Below are 17500 nucleotides of genomic sequence, written 5' to 3' on the forward strand. Positions count from 1 at the left end.
TAATTCAGTGCGGTAGTAGCTTGATAGCTGACAGCTAACATTAGCAAACAACACACATCCAGTGATTTAGCTCAACACTCACCCGAAATATCAAGTGTCTAGCCAATCTGCTCCCACAATTGAGCCTTTCTGTCTGTGTTGCGATAGTTTCTCCATATGATTAGTTGCCAGAAAAGCAGCACCCGACACCAGCGTCTTTCTGAAAAGTTAAATTATTCTCACCTGGAAGCGCTGGGAGTCGGGCGCACAGAAACGCCTGAGCGCTCTGAAAATAGACGCTGGGTGCAGCGCACTTTCTCTAGACGTCCGTGTGCGTCCCGCATACGCTCTCCCCCCATTGGAAACAACTGAAAAAAGACACAGGAGCTGATGAAAAGACGCTAGGTGTACACAGGCCCTGAGGCTCCATCCATGTTTTTTTATTTTTCAAATCAAAAAGCATTGATGGAGCCTCAGTGTGCGGACTTTATCTTTTTGTTGTGTGACTATCTCTCCCCTCCTGCACTAGCATTCGCTGAGCATAGATCGAAGAGTTTCAGTCGTTCCTGGAGTGACCCCACCCCTGTCCAGACTGACTGTCCTCCTGACCCCAGAGACAGTGAGTTTAACACAGAGACACACGTCCACAGAGACACAGAATCTTAGGCAAAGGTACCCAAACCACTGGCAGGGAAGCAAAGTCAAGAACTGGCAGGATCAAACCGGCAAGGTAAGTTAACAGGCAGGCAGAAAAAACGTGGGAACAGACTACAGGTGATTTAATATGATGTAGGTACATCACGAGACGAGATCTGTCAGAGAAGATAGGGAAATGGACTGGTATAAATACACAATGAGGGAATCAGGTGCAGCTGGGAAAAGGTGAAGACAGGTGATGCAGGAGGTGGGAAGTGGAGTAGGCTGACATGAACAACCAGAGCCTGAACTAGATAGAACTGGAGTGGGATCTGAACGACAAACATTATCACGGAACAGACAAGAGGGAAGTGGGAGTGGAAGACAAGGCAGACAACACAGAGAGAAGCAGAGCTCAAGGAGATGAGCTGGCTGACAGATATGATATATAATACGATATATAATATGATCTAAAGTAAGTGGTGTTTCCACAGAGCATCTAACTCAGGGAAAAGGCAGAGCTGAGCTGCTGTCAGTTTGTGTGGAAATATGAAGCCAGCTCTAAGCCAGCCCACCACCAACGAGAAAAGCAGGCACAAATCCCAACCTTAAGAGTTCTGTGTGTCAATTAAATCGGGAGAATAGCAGGAATGCATGGTAACCATGGTAACCATGGTAACCATGGTAACCTGGTAACCATGGTAACCATCGCACGCCATGACCACCACCAGCATTCCATCACCTGTGTTTAAGGTGCGCGTGGAAGATGAGCTATCAGCGGGAAACTGTGCCAATCAACCAACTGTCCTCTACTTGAGATGAGGAAGAAGAACTGCAAGAACTCTGTGGAGGAGCTTCAGCTCACCTCCCGTGGAGGAGCTTCAGCTCACCTCCCGTGGAGGAGCTTCAGCTCACCTCCCGTGGAGGAGCTCACCTCCCGTGGAAGTGTTGTCAGTAAAGACAGCGTGGCACAAAAGGACATCAGACTAGGGTCCTTACACACCGAGCACGTTTTTTTCGTGCGATTAATTCGCACGTCAATAATATTTTCCGAACCTATATCAGTCAATGCAACCATGCATACCAACGGCGGAGTTGCGCTGAGCGTTATTGCGGTGTTTATTTTTTCGAACCACGGTCGATTTTTCAGAAATTCGCTTCCGACGTGTACACATCTGTGGCTGTGATTGACAGATGGGTCAAAACTCGCATCGCAATTTCGTGCCGTATATTCGCATCGCTCTTGATGTGTAAGGACCCTTAGGCTTGGGAAGGCTCACAGTGCTTATAGAGAGGCAAAGTGGAATGTCACTTCCTGCTTCAGCACTGTACCAGAGATTTTCATCCGCCATTTATTTTCCCAAAGACATTTCGTAAAATGCTTATAAAATAGTTGTACTTCGTCGAACCAAACGGTTCAACTGACGCTATAATCAGGAGAGACCAGAGAACATTTCAGTCTGACCCAAAAAACAACAACATCGAAAAAATATTTTCTTTAAACCCGCATTTTCTTTACGTTTTGGTCCCAGTGAAATGTTATGCGATCTCTCCTGTTTCTAAATATATCTGTACCGTTTGGTTTGAACCAGTAAAACTATTTTTATAAGCATTTTACGAAATGTCTATGGGAAAATAAATGGCGGATGAAAATCTCTGGTACAGTGCTGAAGCAGGAAGTAGGCGGTCACTTTGCCTCTCTATAGGCTCCACTCTATCTGGAAGTCAAAGCACTACAGCCTAAGAACAAAAGTCCCACTTTACAACAGCACTGTGAAATCAGTGCTGTTGTACGGCTCAGCACTGTGAAATCAGTGCTGTTGTACGGCTCGGAGTGCTGGCGAGTGAGAACACGTAGTATGAAAAAGATTGGGGGGGCATGGTGGCGCAGTGATAGCGCTGTCGCCTCACAGCTAGAAGGTCCTGGGTTCGATTCCCGTGTGGGACGCTGAGGGTGTGTCCCTCCAATGTCCTCAGCGCCCATGCCCAGGTGGGCTATCTCGTCAAAAGGGCCTTTCTGTGTGGAGTTTGCATGTTCTCCACGTGCTCCCCTGAGGTTCCTCCAGATAAGAACCCCACAGTCAAAACATGCAGGTGCAGGACAAACAAATGATCAGAACATGCAGAGTCCACCCACAGCGTACAGACTTGCTCTCAGTAGATTTATTGTATGGATAATGTTTCGGTCAACGCGAATCAGAATGAATCATCATTATCTACTTGTTTTGGCTGTTCCACAATGGATGCCTCAGCAAAATCTGACGCATCTTCTGGCCTGAGAAGATGTCTAATGAACAGCTTTACAAGATGACGAGGTGCAACAGTGTGGTGCTGGAGATCAAACCTGGATGGCTAGGGCCCCATGTCCTCAGAATGGACCAGGATCCAATCCCCAAGGTTGCACTAAGATGGACCAGAGTCAGAGAAGAGGAAGCAATGCCGGCCCAAAACCTCCTGCAGTGATCATACCAGGGGTAAAAGGTGGATAAAGAGCACTTGTGGAAATTGAACGTGATTCATTCTCTGCTGGCTCTGCTGCGGCCTTTTTAGCTGTGTCACGATGTATTGAGCTGCAGTAATTCATGCACTTCAGCTGACATCTTGTCCTCATCAGGGTGTGTTCGACTTGTTATGGTTGAAGTGAAATGCAGTCAAAGGTAATCGATGCAGGTTTTGGCAGCAGATCACGGGCACCCCTAGCATGCTAATATACACAATAGGGGTGTCACGATACACTCAGTTCACGATACGATACGTATCACGATACTGGGTTCACGATAACGATACGATACGATACGATTTTAACAATATTTTTTTAAACTTGAATAATGACAATATATGACTGGAAAAGTAGTATTTTATTTGAAATGCACAAATACAAAACATGCTGTTGTGGGAAATTGTTATTACAATAACAACTAGAAAAAACATGAGATTGGAGATAAGGCTTATCTTGAAATAGAATGAGTTACACCGTCACTTAGATTTACTTTGAACTAAAAGGTTTCTCAGCAGTATAAATTCTCATTATGCATCTTCAGTTTTTCTTCAAACTCAAACAACAAGACTTTTCTTAATCTATTTTTTATGCATCTTCAGTTTTTCCTGTCAAGTAAACAGTTTTGCCAGAAACTCAATTGAATGGTTTCTCTCCTGTATAACTTCTCATGTGTCTCTTCAGAGACTTGTTCAACTGAACTACTTTCCACACATTGAACTTCAACAAACAAAGACGTTTCTTAGTCTATTTTTTGAAAAAAAAAAAAAAAAAAAAAAAATTTTTTTTTTTTTGCGATATGAGATTTCATCTCAACGATACATATCGTGACGTTTTACTATCGCGAAATTTCGTGGGACGATATATTGTGACACCCCTAATACACAACCAACACAAACACAAAACAATACCTATATTCACACCTCTGTAACTAAAACACACACGCGCGCATAAACTGACTGTCTCTGCTGTTCACTCTCTGACCCTGTCTGTCTGTCTGTCTGTCTCCCAATGACTGTGGGGTCTCTCTTTCTGTGAGTATGTCTTTCAAAATGGAGTGTGTCTCAGTCCGAGTGTGTCTCAGAGCGTGTCTCAGAGTGTGTCGGCGTATGTGTGTGTGTGTGTGTGTGTGTGTAACGGTGATTGAAAGGCCAGGATTTCATATGAGAATCAACGCAGACTGGTTGACTGTTTGCATGTTGCTGTTTGTGTCGTGACTCGTCTCTAGTCTGATTTTGAATACGTGTGTTTTTATGTTTTCCTCCACCTCCATCTTCAGTGTTGGTGTTTCAGAGTGTGCTGAGAGATGAATGAACTGATTGTTTGGTAAATTGTTGATCTTGCTTGTAATCTTCCCTCTTCTCTCAAATGTCTCTTCCTTCCTTTTTCAAACTGATGGTTCTTTAGTTGTTGTTTTTTGTTTTAGTTTTTAGTTTATTTTACTAGATGATTTTAGACCCTTTTTTATATATTTTATTTTATTTATTTATTTATTTGTTTATTTGGACGGGACAGTGCAAAATTAATGAACACAGAAACCATAGAACAGATACTAAAACCTGGAACATAGTAAAAGTGTAAAAATTGACGGATTTAGCACAAGGCTAATTTCCATCCGTTGTCCCCATAAAACATAAAACACAATAAACATAAAATGTAAAACATAATAAAACATACATAAAACATAGGTGGTAGCAGCAGTACACTCTAAAACTATGTAAAACATAAGTAGCAGCAATACACTCTAAAATACATGGCAGCAATTACTCTTATAAAAATTATATAATATAATTATAAATATTTTCAGTTTTATATTCAAGACATGGAAACAATACAAGACATTTCTGAACAGCCTGAATTGTTCTTCACGGCTATCTGTAGTGTAGAGCCACTGATGTTTCAATATTCTTCAGTGCTTCTCTATTCATGGTCCACTTAGAACAATATCTGCACCCTTGAACGAGCAGCGTCCGAACAACTTTCTCTCTATCTCTCCCAGAATGACCTCTTGGACCCTCTGCAGTCCGGTTTCAAGGCTTCGCACTCCACTGAGACAGCTCTTCTTGCTGTCACAGAGGCCCTTCACACTGCTAAGGCCTCATCCCTCTCCTCTGTCCTTGTCCTCCTTGACCTGTCTGCTGCCTTCGATACAGTCAATCACCAAATCCTTCTTTCCACTCTGTCTGATCTCGGCATTTCAGGTTCTGCACTATCCTGGTTTGCTTCCTATCTCTCGAACCGCTCATACCAGGTCTTATGGAGAGGGTCCGTCTCCAGATCCTGCCCTCTTACCACTGGTGTCCCCCAGGGCTCAGTCCTGGGCCCCTTACTTTTTCTTCTCTATATCAGATCTCTTGCCTATGTGATCTCTTCTCATGGCTTCTCTTATCACTGCTATGCTGATGACACCCAACTTTTCCTTTCCTTCCCCCCCTCAGACACTCAAATCGAGGCTCGCATCTCTGCATGTCTCAAGGACATTGGCGACTGGATGTCTGCCCACCACCTCAAGCTCAACCTTGGTAAGACAGAGCTACTCTTCCTCCCAGGGAAAGACTGTCCTCTCACAGATCTCTCCATCTCCATCGAAAACACCACTGTACTGCCCTCCCAAACAGCTAAGAACCTTGGGGTGATCCTCGACAACCAGCTGTCTTGCTCTGCCAACATAGCTGCGACAGCACGCTCCTGTAGGTTCTCCCTCTACAACATCCGCAAAATCCGTCCCTTCCTCACAAGAGAAGCGACTCAACTCCTGGTCCAGTCACTTATCGTCCCTCGCCTGGACTACTGCAACGTGCTCCTGGCTGGCCTACCTGCCACCGACATCCGACCGCTTCAGCTCATTCAGAACGCTGCAGCCCGTCTGGTATTCAACCAACCCAAATTCTCTCATGTCACTCCCCTTTTCCGGGACCTCCACTGGCTTCCCATCTCAGCTCGCATCAAATTCAAGACACTGGTACTGGCCTACAGGGCAGTACACCAGTCAGCTCCCCTGTACCTGCAATCTATGGTCAGGTTCCAAACCTCTCACCGCTCCCTTCGCTCCTCTACCAGTGCAGGTCGCCTCGCTCCTCCTTCGCTACGGGCGCTCAAAAGTCGCTCATCCCGATCTCGACTCTTCTCCTCCCTGGCACCCCAATGGTGGAACGAGCTGCCACCTTCGGTCAGGACTGCTGAATCACTGCCGATCTTTCGGAAAAGACTAAAGACTCACCTTTTCAGGCTCCACCTGGGCCCCTCTTGATCTAACTTCTTTCTCTCTCTTTATTTAATAAAAAAAAAAAAAAAAAAAAAAAAAAAAACCCTAAACTAAAAACTCGTACCACTGTTCCTTCAGGATTTGTAGTTGTCATAGACTGTGCTCCATAGTTGATTGCTCTATTGCTGACAAAAAGTGTGTTATTGTAAGTCGCTTTGGATAAAAGCGTCTGCCAAATGACGTAATGTAATGTAACGTAATGTAATAATCTTTAATGCTTCTTTGATCGTTCTTAACTCCAAAGGAGATATTATATAACTTTGATATTTTGGTTGAAGCAAGGCTTTTAACTCCCAACCTTGAGGACCAAGCAACTGTCTTCATCATAGTTGAATTGTTGATGAGGAATAAACTCATAACATAAGCTATATGTTATTATGTGAAGATCATTTTGTATAATGCCTTAAAAAGATGATCAATAGCACCAAAAGCAGTTAAATAGAAAGTCCTCCGCTGGGTTTTCATTTGTTAGCTGATCTTGCGTTGGTCCTCCTCTATCAGTCATGTTCTCCTTGTCCTTCTGCCTGCTGTCTCTTCCTTTCCCTGTTCCTGTTCCACCTGTCATGTCTTTGCCCAGCAGCCCCATCTTTTTCATTCCCAGACTTTCCTTCTATCTCACCTTCCTGACGTGCAGCTTCATCATCATCATCATCATCACCTTCCTGACGCGCAGCTTCGCTGAACCCCCTCTTTTCTCAAGCCGTTCTCCTCCCTCTTCCAGGCGGGGAGCTTCAGGCCTCCTGTGGCACCCTGGACGAAGGAGGGCTTGATGAAAGCCTGGACTGGGAGGAGGAGAGAGAGATGGAGAGGCTGGCCTGTGAGGGAGATGACTTTGTACCTCCCAAAATCATGGTACGAGATCAGCAGTGTCATGTTCTGCAGATGATTTAATTGCTTGCTCATGTATGAAGTAATATAATTAGGTCAGGAGTTCTTACCTTTGGGTCATTTTAATCACACAGTTCGTTTGGGCAGGTGTGAATGCAGCAAGCGAACTAAGTAGAAGTAAGACAGAGTATATGTGTGTGAACGGGAGGGAAGATGGAGGGGGGGTGAAGATGCAGGGAGTAGAGGTACCAAAAGTGGAGGAGTTTAGATACTTGGGGTCAACCGTGCAGAGTAGTGGGGACTGTGGCAAGGAGGTAAAGAAGAGAGTGCAGGCGGGGTGGTGCGGGTGGAGAAGGATGACTGGGGTGATCTGTGACAGAAGGGTACCAGCGAGAGTGAAGGGAAAGGTCTACAGCAGGGTAGTGAGACCAGCCATGCTGTACGGTCTAGAGACGGTGGCACTGACAAACAGGCAGGTGGCAGAGCTGGAGGTGGCAGAGATGAAGATGTTACGCTTCTCTCTGGGAGTGACGAGGCTGGACAAGATAAAGAACGATTATATCCGAGGAACCGCCCATGTTGAGCAGTTTGGACAGAAAGTGAGAGAGGCAAGACTGAGATGGTATGGACATGTGTGGAGGAGGGAGGTGGGGTACATCGGGAGGAGGATGCTGGAGATGGAGCTGCCAGGAAAGAGGAGGAGGGGAAGGCCCAAGAGGAGGTTCATGGACGCAGTGAAAGAGGACATGCAGGCAGCGGGCGTGACGGAGGACGATGCAGAGGACAGAAACCGATGGAAACAGATGATCCGCTGTGGCGACCCCTGACGGGAACAGCCGAAAGAAGAAGAAGAAGAAGAATGCAGCAAGCGAACTCTGCTGCGCACCAAAAGCGGACCAAACAACCGCAACCAGACCTCTTTGAGGAGGTGGTCTCGTGCGCTTCCAAACTAACTCTGGTGCGGTTCGTTTGCAGTGAGAACGTGATGCGACCATTTGGGAACCACTGCTCTATCTGAATGGATTTGAACACGTTTTATTCATTAAACTATATGAATCAGAAATGTTCATATTTAAAATAGTGTGAATCAGAAAATAGTGATTTTAAGAGGTTGTATTGATGACTGGACTGATCAAACTTGTATTTCATCTCAGCACTGTAAGATTTCATGCAGGTGTTCACTATCACAGCACTGTAAATAATACATGTGCAGGTGAACTCTGCCCTGCAGGCATTAGTTTGCATGGAGCTGATAAAGCAATGCTTCATCAGAATCAGAACCAGAATCACTTTTATTGCCACAATATGCAAATTACATAGGAGGAATTTGTCAGTGTCTGTATGCAGCGTAGCGGTCAGGTCAATATGTAAGGGATAATGTATATTGAGGCGGTGATTACGGGGGAAATAATGACCGACAGGTGGATTGAGCCCGACGCGCAGCGGAGGGCTTAATCATTCACCTGAAGGTCATTATTTCCCAGTAATCACCGCCTCAATATACATTATCCCGCTTAGAACACGGCCTACAACTAAATCATTCAATAATCTGACAAAAATAATTATTCAAATAGATTTTTTAATAGCGTTTTCAACGACAAAGCGGTTTCATTCGTAATTGGCACACAAGACACCACAGCTGCAACTGGTTGGCCTAATTAGTAGTGTCTTGCTGACAAAATGCTCTTATCAACTGATTAATCCAGGTGTGGCAGAGCAGCGGTCGGTTGTCGAGAAATAATGACCGGTGAATATTGTTGATTGACCAATCAGAATCGAGTATTCAAGAGAGCCGTGTTCTAAACAGAGATAAGAAGTAGGAAGATAACTAAAGACAATCACAAAGTTGCAAGTGCAATCAAATCGAGTAAATATATACAATATGAGTGGTGAAGTGTTCTGTGGATGATAAATATTAATTTACGTTGGATTTACATGCAATTTACAGTCTGAGTTAAATAGGCGTTAAATAGGCAGTGAGTTTACATGAATTTACAGTCCAAGTTAAATAGGCACTAAATTAAATATGAGTTACATTCTGAGGGGTCGGCCATGATGACAAGAGTCATCTAAATATTTAGATGCTAATTTCTATTAACCCCTTGCTTTCCTCTCTTCTCTTAATCTTTCCTGTTTTCTCTCTCCTTTCCTCCCCTTTCTCTTCTCCTCTCTCCTCTCATTTCAATACCTGATCTCTCCATCCTCCCTCCCTTCCTCCTTCACCTCTCTATCTCACCTGTAGCTGATCTCTTCTAAAGTCCCGAAGGCAGAGTATGTTCCCACTATCCTCCGCAGGGACGACCCATCCATCATCCCCATTCTCTATGTGAGTCCAACACACAGTAACACACACACACACACACACACACACACACACACACACACACACACACACACGACTACGTGCACACACACACACACACACACACACACACACACACTGCTATACTGTAGATTCTTCCATTTGATCATGTTAAAGTATGACATTTTATAACTGGATATATATATCTGTCCTCAGGACCATGAACACGCCACTTTTGATGATATTCTGGGTAAGTAAGACAGCCTGTGTATGTTACTGTGTTGCCACCAGTTACAGTCCCAGCTGGAGCATTTTGAACAAGTTGAGAAAGAGAGAGGGAGGGAGAGAGAGAGAGAGAGAGAGGGAGGGAGAGAGAGAGAGAGAGAGAGAGAGAGAGAGAGAGAGAGAGAGAGGGAGGGAGAGAGAGAGGGAGGGAGAGAGAGAGTGAGAGAAAGAGAGAGAGAGGGGGAGAGAGAGAGAGAGGGAGAGAGAGAGAGAGAGAAAGAGAGAGAGAGGGAGAGAGAGAGAGAGGGGGAGAGAGAGGGAGAGAGGGAGAGAGAGAGGGGGTGAGAGAGAGAGAGTCATTTTTGACTGAGGCAGGTAAACAGAGTCGGAGTCGTCTAAATGAGATTAAATAAAACCGTGAATTTCTTTCTCTCAATTGGCGGCAGATAAACAGTTACTTTTGTAATTGGTTCAGTTGTAAAATGGATTTAAACATAATGGAACCGTTAAACGGCCCCAAGAGTTCCCCACATAATTTACTGCAAAGAATGACTTGCTTGATCCAGTGCAGTATTCATTAATAACCAGAATTCATTCAAATAATGAGAATTAGTTTCAGTTCATCAATTCAGAATTCACAGGATTTCAAGGATTTCAAGGAATAATTTACTTGTGTCTGGATTTTGTTTCCATTTCGTTGTGTTACATTAAGACTAGTTCTGATACCCATTGGAGCATGCAATCAGTGTGTCTGTCTGTCTGTCTAATGTGTGTGTGTGTGTGTGTGTGTGTGTGTGTGTGTGTGTGCACGCGCGCCACCTGCTGGATGCTGTGATTAGTGCTATCACTAATTGCTGATACCCGTTGGGAGCATGCAATCACTGTCAGTGTGTGTGGGGGTCGGGGGGCTGGTCTGGCTGCTGTGAGTAGTGCTATGTCGGTGTGTGTGTGTGTGTGTGTGTGTGTGTGGGTGTGGTTGTCACCTGCTGGCTTGTGTGGGTAGTGCTATTACTAATTGGTGTGTGAGTGCGTGTGCGTGTCACTTGCTGGCTGCTGTGGGTATAGTGCTATGACTAATTAGCCGTTTTTGGTCATTTAATCGGCCATAATGACCCAATTAAAAGATCTGGCCCTGTCACCGTCTGCTCCAGACCTCTGCCGGTACCCGAGCCAAATATGACGGCTGTCAGGCTGACGTGTCCGAAGCAAAATGAAACGGAGACATACAGTACATACATGATACATACAGTACATACATGATACATACAGTACATACATGATACATACAGTACCGTAAATTCCGGACTATAACCCGCACCTTTTTTCCCGTTTTTTGGGCTTTTTTGGCCCCTGCGGCTTATATAACGGTGCGGCTTATCTATGGATTTTTTCAAAAAAAAAAAAAAAAAAAATCTCTGTTTTTTAGCACTCTTTCTAACTATAAATCCTATATAACTATAATAAGTTTTAATTTCCTCTCTTGCCCTCTTTTCACCACACTGTATGACACTGTATGACACTGTGTGCACTGTAAAAAACAACACAGGTGGTGTTGTGTTATGTTGTTTTGTTGAAATGTTAATAAATGGGAGCTTCCTCAAACAGCCATCTCTTTCCCGACAATTCCCTCTGTGCATGAACCCTTACATATGGTAATTAAACATTAAAACACAATAAAAAAAAAAAAAAAAAACCATTAAAACACCCGCGGCTTATAGTCCGGTGCGGCTTATATAAGAAAAAAATAGTCAACTTTGCAGGTGCGGCTTATACACCGGTGCGGCTTATAGTCCGGAATTTACGGTACATACATGATACATACAGTACATACATGATACATACAGTACATACATGATACATACATGATACATACAGTACATACATGATACATACAGTACATACATGATACATACAGTACATACATGATACATACAGTACATACATGAGACATACAGTACATACATGATACATACAGTACATACATGATACATACAGTACATACATGATACATACAGTACATACATGATACATACAGTACATACATGAGACATACAGTACATACATGATACATACAGTACATACATGATACATACAGTACATACATGATACATACAGTACATACATGATACATACAGTACATACATGATACATACAGTACATACATGATACATACAGTACATACATGATACATACATGATACATACATGATACATACAGTACATACATGATACATACAGTACATACATGATACATACAGTACATACATGAGACATACATGATACATACAGTACATACATGATACATACAGTACATACATGATACATACATGATACATACAGTACATACATGATACATACAGTACATACATGATACATACAGTACATACATGATACATACAGTACATACATGAGACATACAGTACATACATGATACATACAGTACATACATGATACATACATGTAGGTTTGCCCTTCTATGTGTTTAGATGTAGATACTTTTTAGATCGCCATGAGACAAGTAGGCTACACACAGTACTGCTGAACTAGATTTAAACTAGAACTCACTGTTCCTTGTACTTGATGTCTCTGCTCTGACCGCCGTTACACTTATACATCCACTTTCCCCCTCCAGAGATCCCCTGTATCCAGCGTCTCATCCTCCTTCTGCCTGTACGCTGTCTCTCTCTCATCGCTCTCTGTTCTTCTCCCGTCTGTCTTTCTCCTGTCTTCCTGTCTTCTCCTGTCTTTCTCCTGTCTTCCTGTCTTCTCCTGTCTTTCTCCTGTCTTCCTGTCTTCTCCTGTCTTTCTCCTGTCTTCCTGTCTTCTCTCTTTCTCTGTTCTTCTCGTCACTCCGGTTCTTTGTCTCGTTCACAGAAGAAATCGAGAAGAAGCTGACGGCTTACAGGAGAGGCAGCAAGTTCTGGAGGATGCTCATCTTCTGTCAGGTGAGACACGAGACAGAGAAGAAGGGAACAAAGGAAAAAATATAATTATGCGAGGAATGACTGCGTGAGTCAAACGGCAGTTTAAACGTTTCCGTCACGTCTTGAAGAAACTGCTTTCTGTGTCGGGTTGTAGTGTTGACTTGTTTACCTCTATCCCACCACACTTCTTCATGAGGAGACTGACACAACAGCTAGTCTCCATATGGGCTCTTCTAATACACTGAGTAGATGCAGGAGAGCATCTCTGCTGAGCAGTGGAGATGAAGCAGAACGTGATGCAGAGAGAGTGGGAGCAGGAGATAAATCTGTGTGTTGGTTCTGGGAGCAGGAGATAAATCTGAGTGTTGGTTCTGGGAGCAGGAGATAAATCTATGTGTTGGTTCTGGGAGCAGGAGATAAATCTGAGTGTTGGTTCTGGGAGCAGGAGATAAATCTATGTGTTGGTTCTGGGAGCAGGAGATAAATCTATGTGTTGGTTCTGGGAGCAGGAGATAAATCTGAGTGTTGGTTCTGGGAGCAGGAGATAAATCTATGTGTTGGTTCTGGGAGCAGGAGATAAATCTATGTGTTGGTTCTGGGAGCAGGAGATAAATCTGAGTGTTGGTTCTGGGAGCAGGAGATAAATCTGAGTGTTGGTTCTGGGAGCAGGAGATAAATCTGTGTGTTGGTTCTGGGAGCAGGAGATAAATCTGAGTGTTGGTTCTGGGAGCAGGAGATAAATCTGTGTGTTGGTTCTGGGAGCAGGAGATAAATCTGTGTGTTGGTTCTGGGAGCAGGAGATAAATCTGTGTGTTGGTTTTGGGAGCAGGAGATAAATCTATGTGTTGGTTCTGGGAGCAGGAGATAAATCTATGTGTTGGTTCTGGGAGCAGGAGATAAATCTGAGTGTTGGTTCTGGGAGCAGGAGATAAATCTGAGTGTTGGTTCTGGGAGCAGGAGATAAATCTGTGTGTTGGTTCTGGGAGCAGGAGATAAATCTGAGTGTTGGTTCTGGGAGCAGGAGATAAATCTGTGTGTTGGTTCTGGGAGCAGGAGATAAATCTGTGTGTTGGTTCTGGGAGCAGGAGATAAATCTGTGTGTTGGTTCTGGGAGCAGGAGATAAATCTGAGTGTTGGTTCTGGGAGCAGGAGATAAATCTGTGTGTTGGTTCTGGGAGCAGGAGATAAATCTGTGTGTTGGTTCTGGGAGCAGGAGATAAATCTGAGTGTTGGTTCTGGGAGCAGGAGATAAATCTGTGTGTTGGTTCTGGGAGCAGGAGATAAATCTGTGTGTTGGTTCTGGGAGCAGGAGATACAGTAAATCTGTGTGTTGGTTCTGGGAGCAGGAGATAAATCTGTGTGTTGGTTCTGGGAGCAGGAGATACAGTAAATCTGTGTGTTGGTTCTGGGAGCAGGAGATAAATCTGTGTGTTGGTTCTGGGAGCAGGAGATACATCTGTGTGTTGGTTCTGGGAGCAGAAGATAAATCTGTGTGTTGGTTCTGGGAGCAGGAGATAAATCTGTGTTGGTTCTGTTGGTTCTGGGGGGTCAAACTCATTTTAGTTCACGGGCCACATGCGACCCAATTTGGTCTCAAGTGGGTCAGACAAAGACAAGCGTTGCCTAATAACCTATAACAAAAAATAACCACTCCTCCAAATGTGTTTGTTAGTTTTGAGAACATTCAAAGTGAATGGACCATGATGAACAGCCTGAGATGTCTTTAGAAAAGTGCAATTTCAACAATATATATCTCAGTTTTTCCACGGCCGTAGTAACATTTTGTGGGCGTTCCCACACAGACTGACTGTCTCTACAGGCCCATCGAACAAATGATCAAGTCTACTGTCTGTAACTGTGCATTACAGTTGATGGCAATTCTTCTCTATATTCAAGGATGAAAATATTTTACCATTTAGCCACAAATACAGGAAACAGGAAATGGGATACTTACTATTTGAAACCTGGTACCTCCTGGACTTCAACAAGAGCATCAATATTAGGTGTGAAGACCTGACCTTGAAAAATTGGAAAGAAGGACTTCTCTGTACAATTTTCACACTTTGTAAAGTCATCCTGTGGGTTCTGGCCCGCGGGCCATATGTTTGACACCCCTGAGTAGGCTAACACAAGCATATGACAGGGTTCTGGAGCCAAAAGTACACTGCAGTAGTGTATTCCCCAAGTACCCTGCTAGTATTCACACTGAATTATGTAACTCCCTTTGGAATGCTGAGCTCTTCATTAACCCATTGATACCTGAGCCCTATACTACGAAGCTATCTTAACAGATCCGCGATCTGTCCCTTTGATCTGGTTTGACTGAACAGGATCAAAGCTATCTAGTTTAACGATACTACGACGCTGGTTTTCTACTCGATAACTGAAGCTGGATGTATCTGGGATCTGCCTGCGCACGCGCACGTTTTTCGCTCGTGCACAGGCGCGCGTCCACGCGAAAGAGGTGCGCTCGCCAATCACATTATGAACAGCTGAGTTGATCCACGGGCCAGGCACACCCATTTCCACACCCATTTCCTCATTCAATGAAAGCGCAGTGTGATCAGAGTTTTTAGCGGATATTTAATGTAGCCTGTGGTGGAATTTTGTCAGAATGAAAATCCGCGTTGGATATAATCTGCTGAAGGACTGTCTAAAGCTGCCGCTTGTATTCACATCAGTCATTTGATTTACTTTGATCAGTGATTTCTGTCTCCTACAGCAGCTTTTTGCGAGTGTAAATGTAAATGTGTAATCTCAGTCTATAAATTTCCACAATCTGTAAGCCTATTTAGACCATAGATTTAGAAATGCATGCTCAATGAATAATGATCTCTATCACTCATTATGTGTGTGGTTGCACTGATCGAATAATTCATATATAAAATAATGATATCCTAATATAAAAGAGAAAACTGCTGAACTGAATTGAGACGATGCAGGCATAGTTTTCATTGATAAAAACTAGCCTATTTTTGCTCATATATTGGCATACAGCCTACAGGACACAGTTCCAGCTGAAACATGCAAGAGTAGCCTGCATATTTAGTATTGGGGCTATCCCATATTTATCCCATATCTATATTATATGTATAGGCTTTTCTGGCATGTAGGAGAATATCACCCTCACTCCATTTCAGGCTCCGTTTATGATATGCGCTGCGGTGATTAATAGTGATCATATTTCTCCACGCATCGTTGAGCTGTTAAGACATAAAGTGGTAAGTAGGCTTAATTTAATTATGTAGCCTACAGAGCCACGAATGTTTTTCTTGTTATATTCTCAGTTGACTGCAATCTATTTTTCATATGGCGATCTTATATGAATGGTGAGTGACTCCAGAGAGCCGATTATATGGGTCTGTCATGGATTTTGATCTTATCCTCTGAAGCTAACCTGTTCAGGACCAGGTTAGCTTTGCAGCGTGAGTTGCCATGGTGATTGAACTAGGTTAGACGTTAACTTGCTTTGTAGTACGGCTAAACCAGGTTTAAACCCAAACTTATCAGGATCAACCTAAATCTTGCTTTGTAGTACAGGCCTCTGATGCAGCATTTGCGTGTATATCCCTCGTTTGTGTGTGTATCCCTTTAAGACCGCGGTCTTAAAGGGATACACACAAATGCTGCATCAGGTATCAATGGGTTAAGAAGAGCTACAGGAAATAGTGCTTACAACCAGAGTCATCGCTGCCATTCATGTGTGTGTGTGTGTGTGTCTCTTAGGGAGGCCCAGGTCATCTGTACTTACTGAAGAATAAAGTGGCAACCTTCGCTAAGGTGGAAAAGGAGGAAGACATGAGCCAGTGAGTTACTTCCTGTACTTCCCCGACTACTGTCTCCAACGACTACTGTCTCCAACGACTACTGTCTCCAACGACTACTGTCTCCAACGACTACTGTCTCCTGCTGTCTCCAACGACTACTGTCTCCTGCTCATGGCCCTATGGGGATCAATGGAGACTTGTATTAGTAAAACCCCTTCACTGATGTCTTTGTCCAGGTTCTGGAGGAGGCTCAGTCGCTTCATGAGCAAAGTCAACCCAGAACCCAACATGATCCACATCATGGGCTGCTATGTCCTGGGAAACCCCAATGGAGAGAAGGTATACACACAGAAATACATGCACGCACGCAGCGTACACACTATCATTATAATATCATTAATATAATATAATTAAAATATAATAATATAATATATAAAAATCTAAATATAATTATCACAATATTTTGTCCCACTTTGGTGGGTGATTAACATAGTTAACATAGTTTTCTGTGATACCATAGCCTCTCTATGCCTTCAATACATGTACAGTACACAAATGTAGATGCAGACACGTGCTCTCGCACAAGGCCTCTCTCTCTCTCTCTCTCTCTCTCTCTCTCTCTCTCTCTGGCTCTCTCTCTCTGTGTCTCTCTCTTTCTCTCTCTCTCTCTCTCGTGCCTCTCTCTCTCTCTGACTCTCTCTCTCTGACTCTCTTTCTCTCTCTCTTTCTCTCTCTCTCTCTGAGTCTCTCTCTCTCTCTGACTCTCTTTCTCTCTCTCTCTCTCTGACTCTCTCTCTCTGACTCTCTTTCTCTCTCTCTCTTTCTCTCTCTCTCTCTCTCTCTCTCTCTCTCTGTCCCTCTCTTCTTGTCTCTCTTCCTACCTGCCTGGCTGCTATCTCATTCTGAGTAATGTCTCTGAATATAGCAGAGCAGCACAGAGGCCAAGTGGCCGTCGCAGGGGAGATGATGCTATACCTTTCTCCACTTACTGTAAGACAGACAGGCATACACACACACACACACACACACACACACACACACACACACACACTCACACGTACACACGTACACACACACA

The 17500-nt window shown here is 43.8% G+C and overlaps 1 protein-coding gene across 1 annotated transcript in view; it reads left to right on the forward strand.

Moving 5' to 3' along the window:
- LOC310795281 (NMDA receptor synaptonuclear signaling and neuronal migration factor-like) overlaps positions 1-17500 on the forward strand; it is a gene marked incomplete at both ends in the record, with an annotated part of 50350 nt that overhangs the window by 27214 nt on the left and 5636 nt on the right. The window contains 7 exons of the mRNA XM_083657336.1: positions 509-598; positions 7099-7229; positions 9448-9531; positions 9724-9757; positions 12606-12676; positions 16382-16461; positions 16659-16761. Coding sequence (XP_083513462.1) covers positions 509-598; positions 7099-7229; positions 9448-9531; positions 9724-9757; positions 12606-12676; positions 16382-16461; positions 16659-16761 — 593 coding nt within the window. The remainder of the gene's footprint in view (positions 1-508; positions 599-7098; positions 7230-9447; positions 9532-9723; positions 9758-12605; positions 12677-16381; positions 16462-16658; positions 16762-17500) is intronic.

This window comes from Poromitra crassiceps, assembly GCF_964638095.1.
Source record: "Poromitra crassiceps genome assembly, chromosome: 21".
NCBI classification, from domain to species: Eukaryota; Metazoa; Chordata; class Actinopteri; order Beryciformes; family Melamphaidae; genus Poromitra; species Poromitra crassiceps.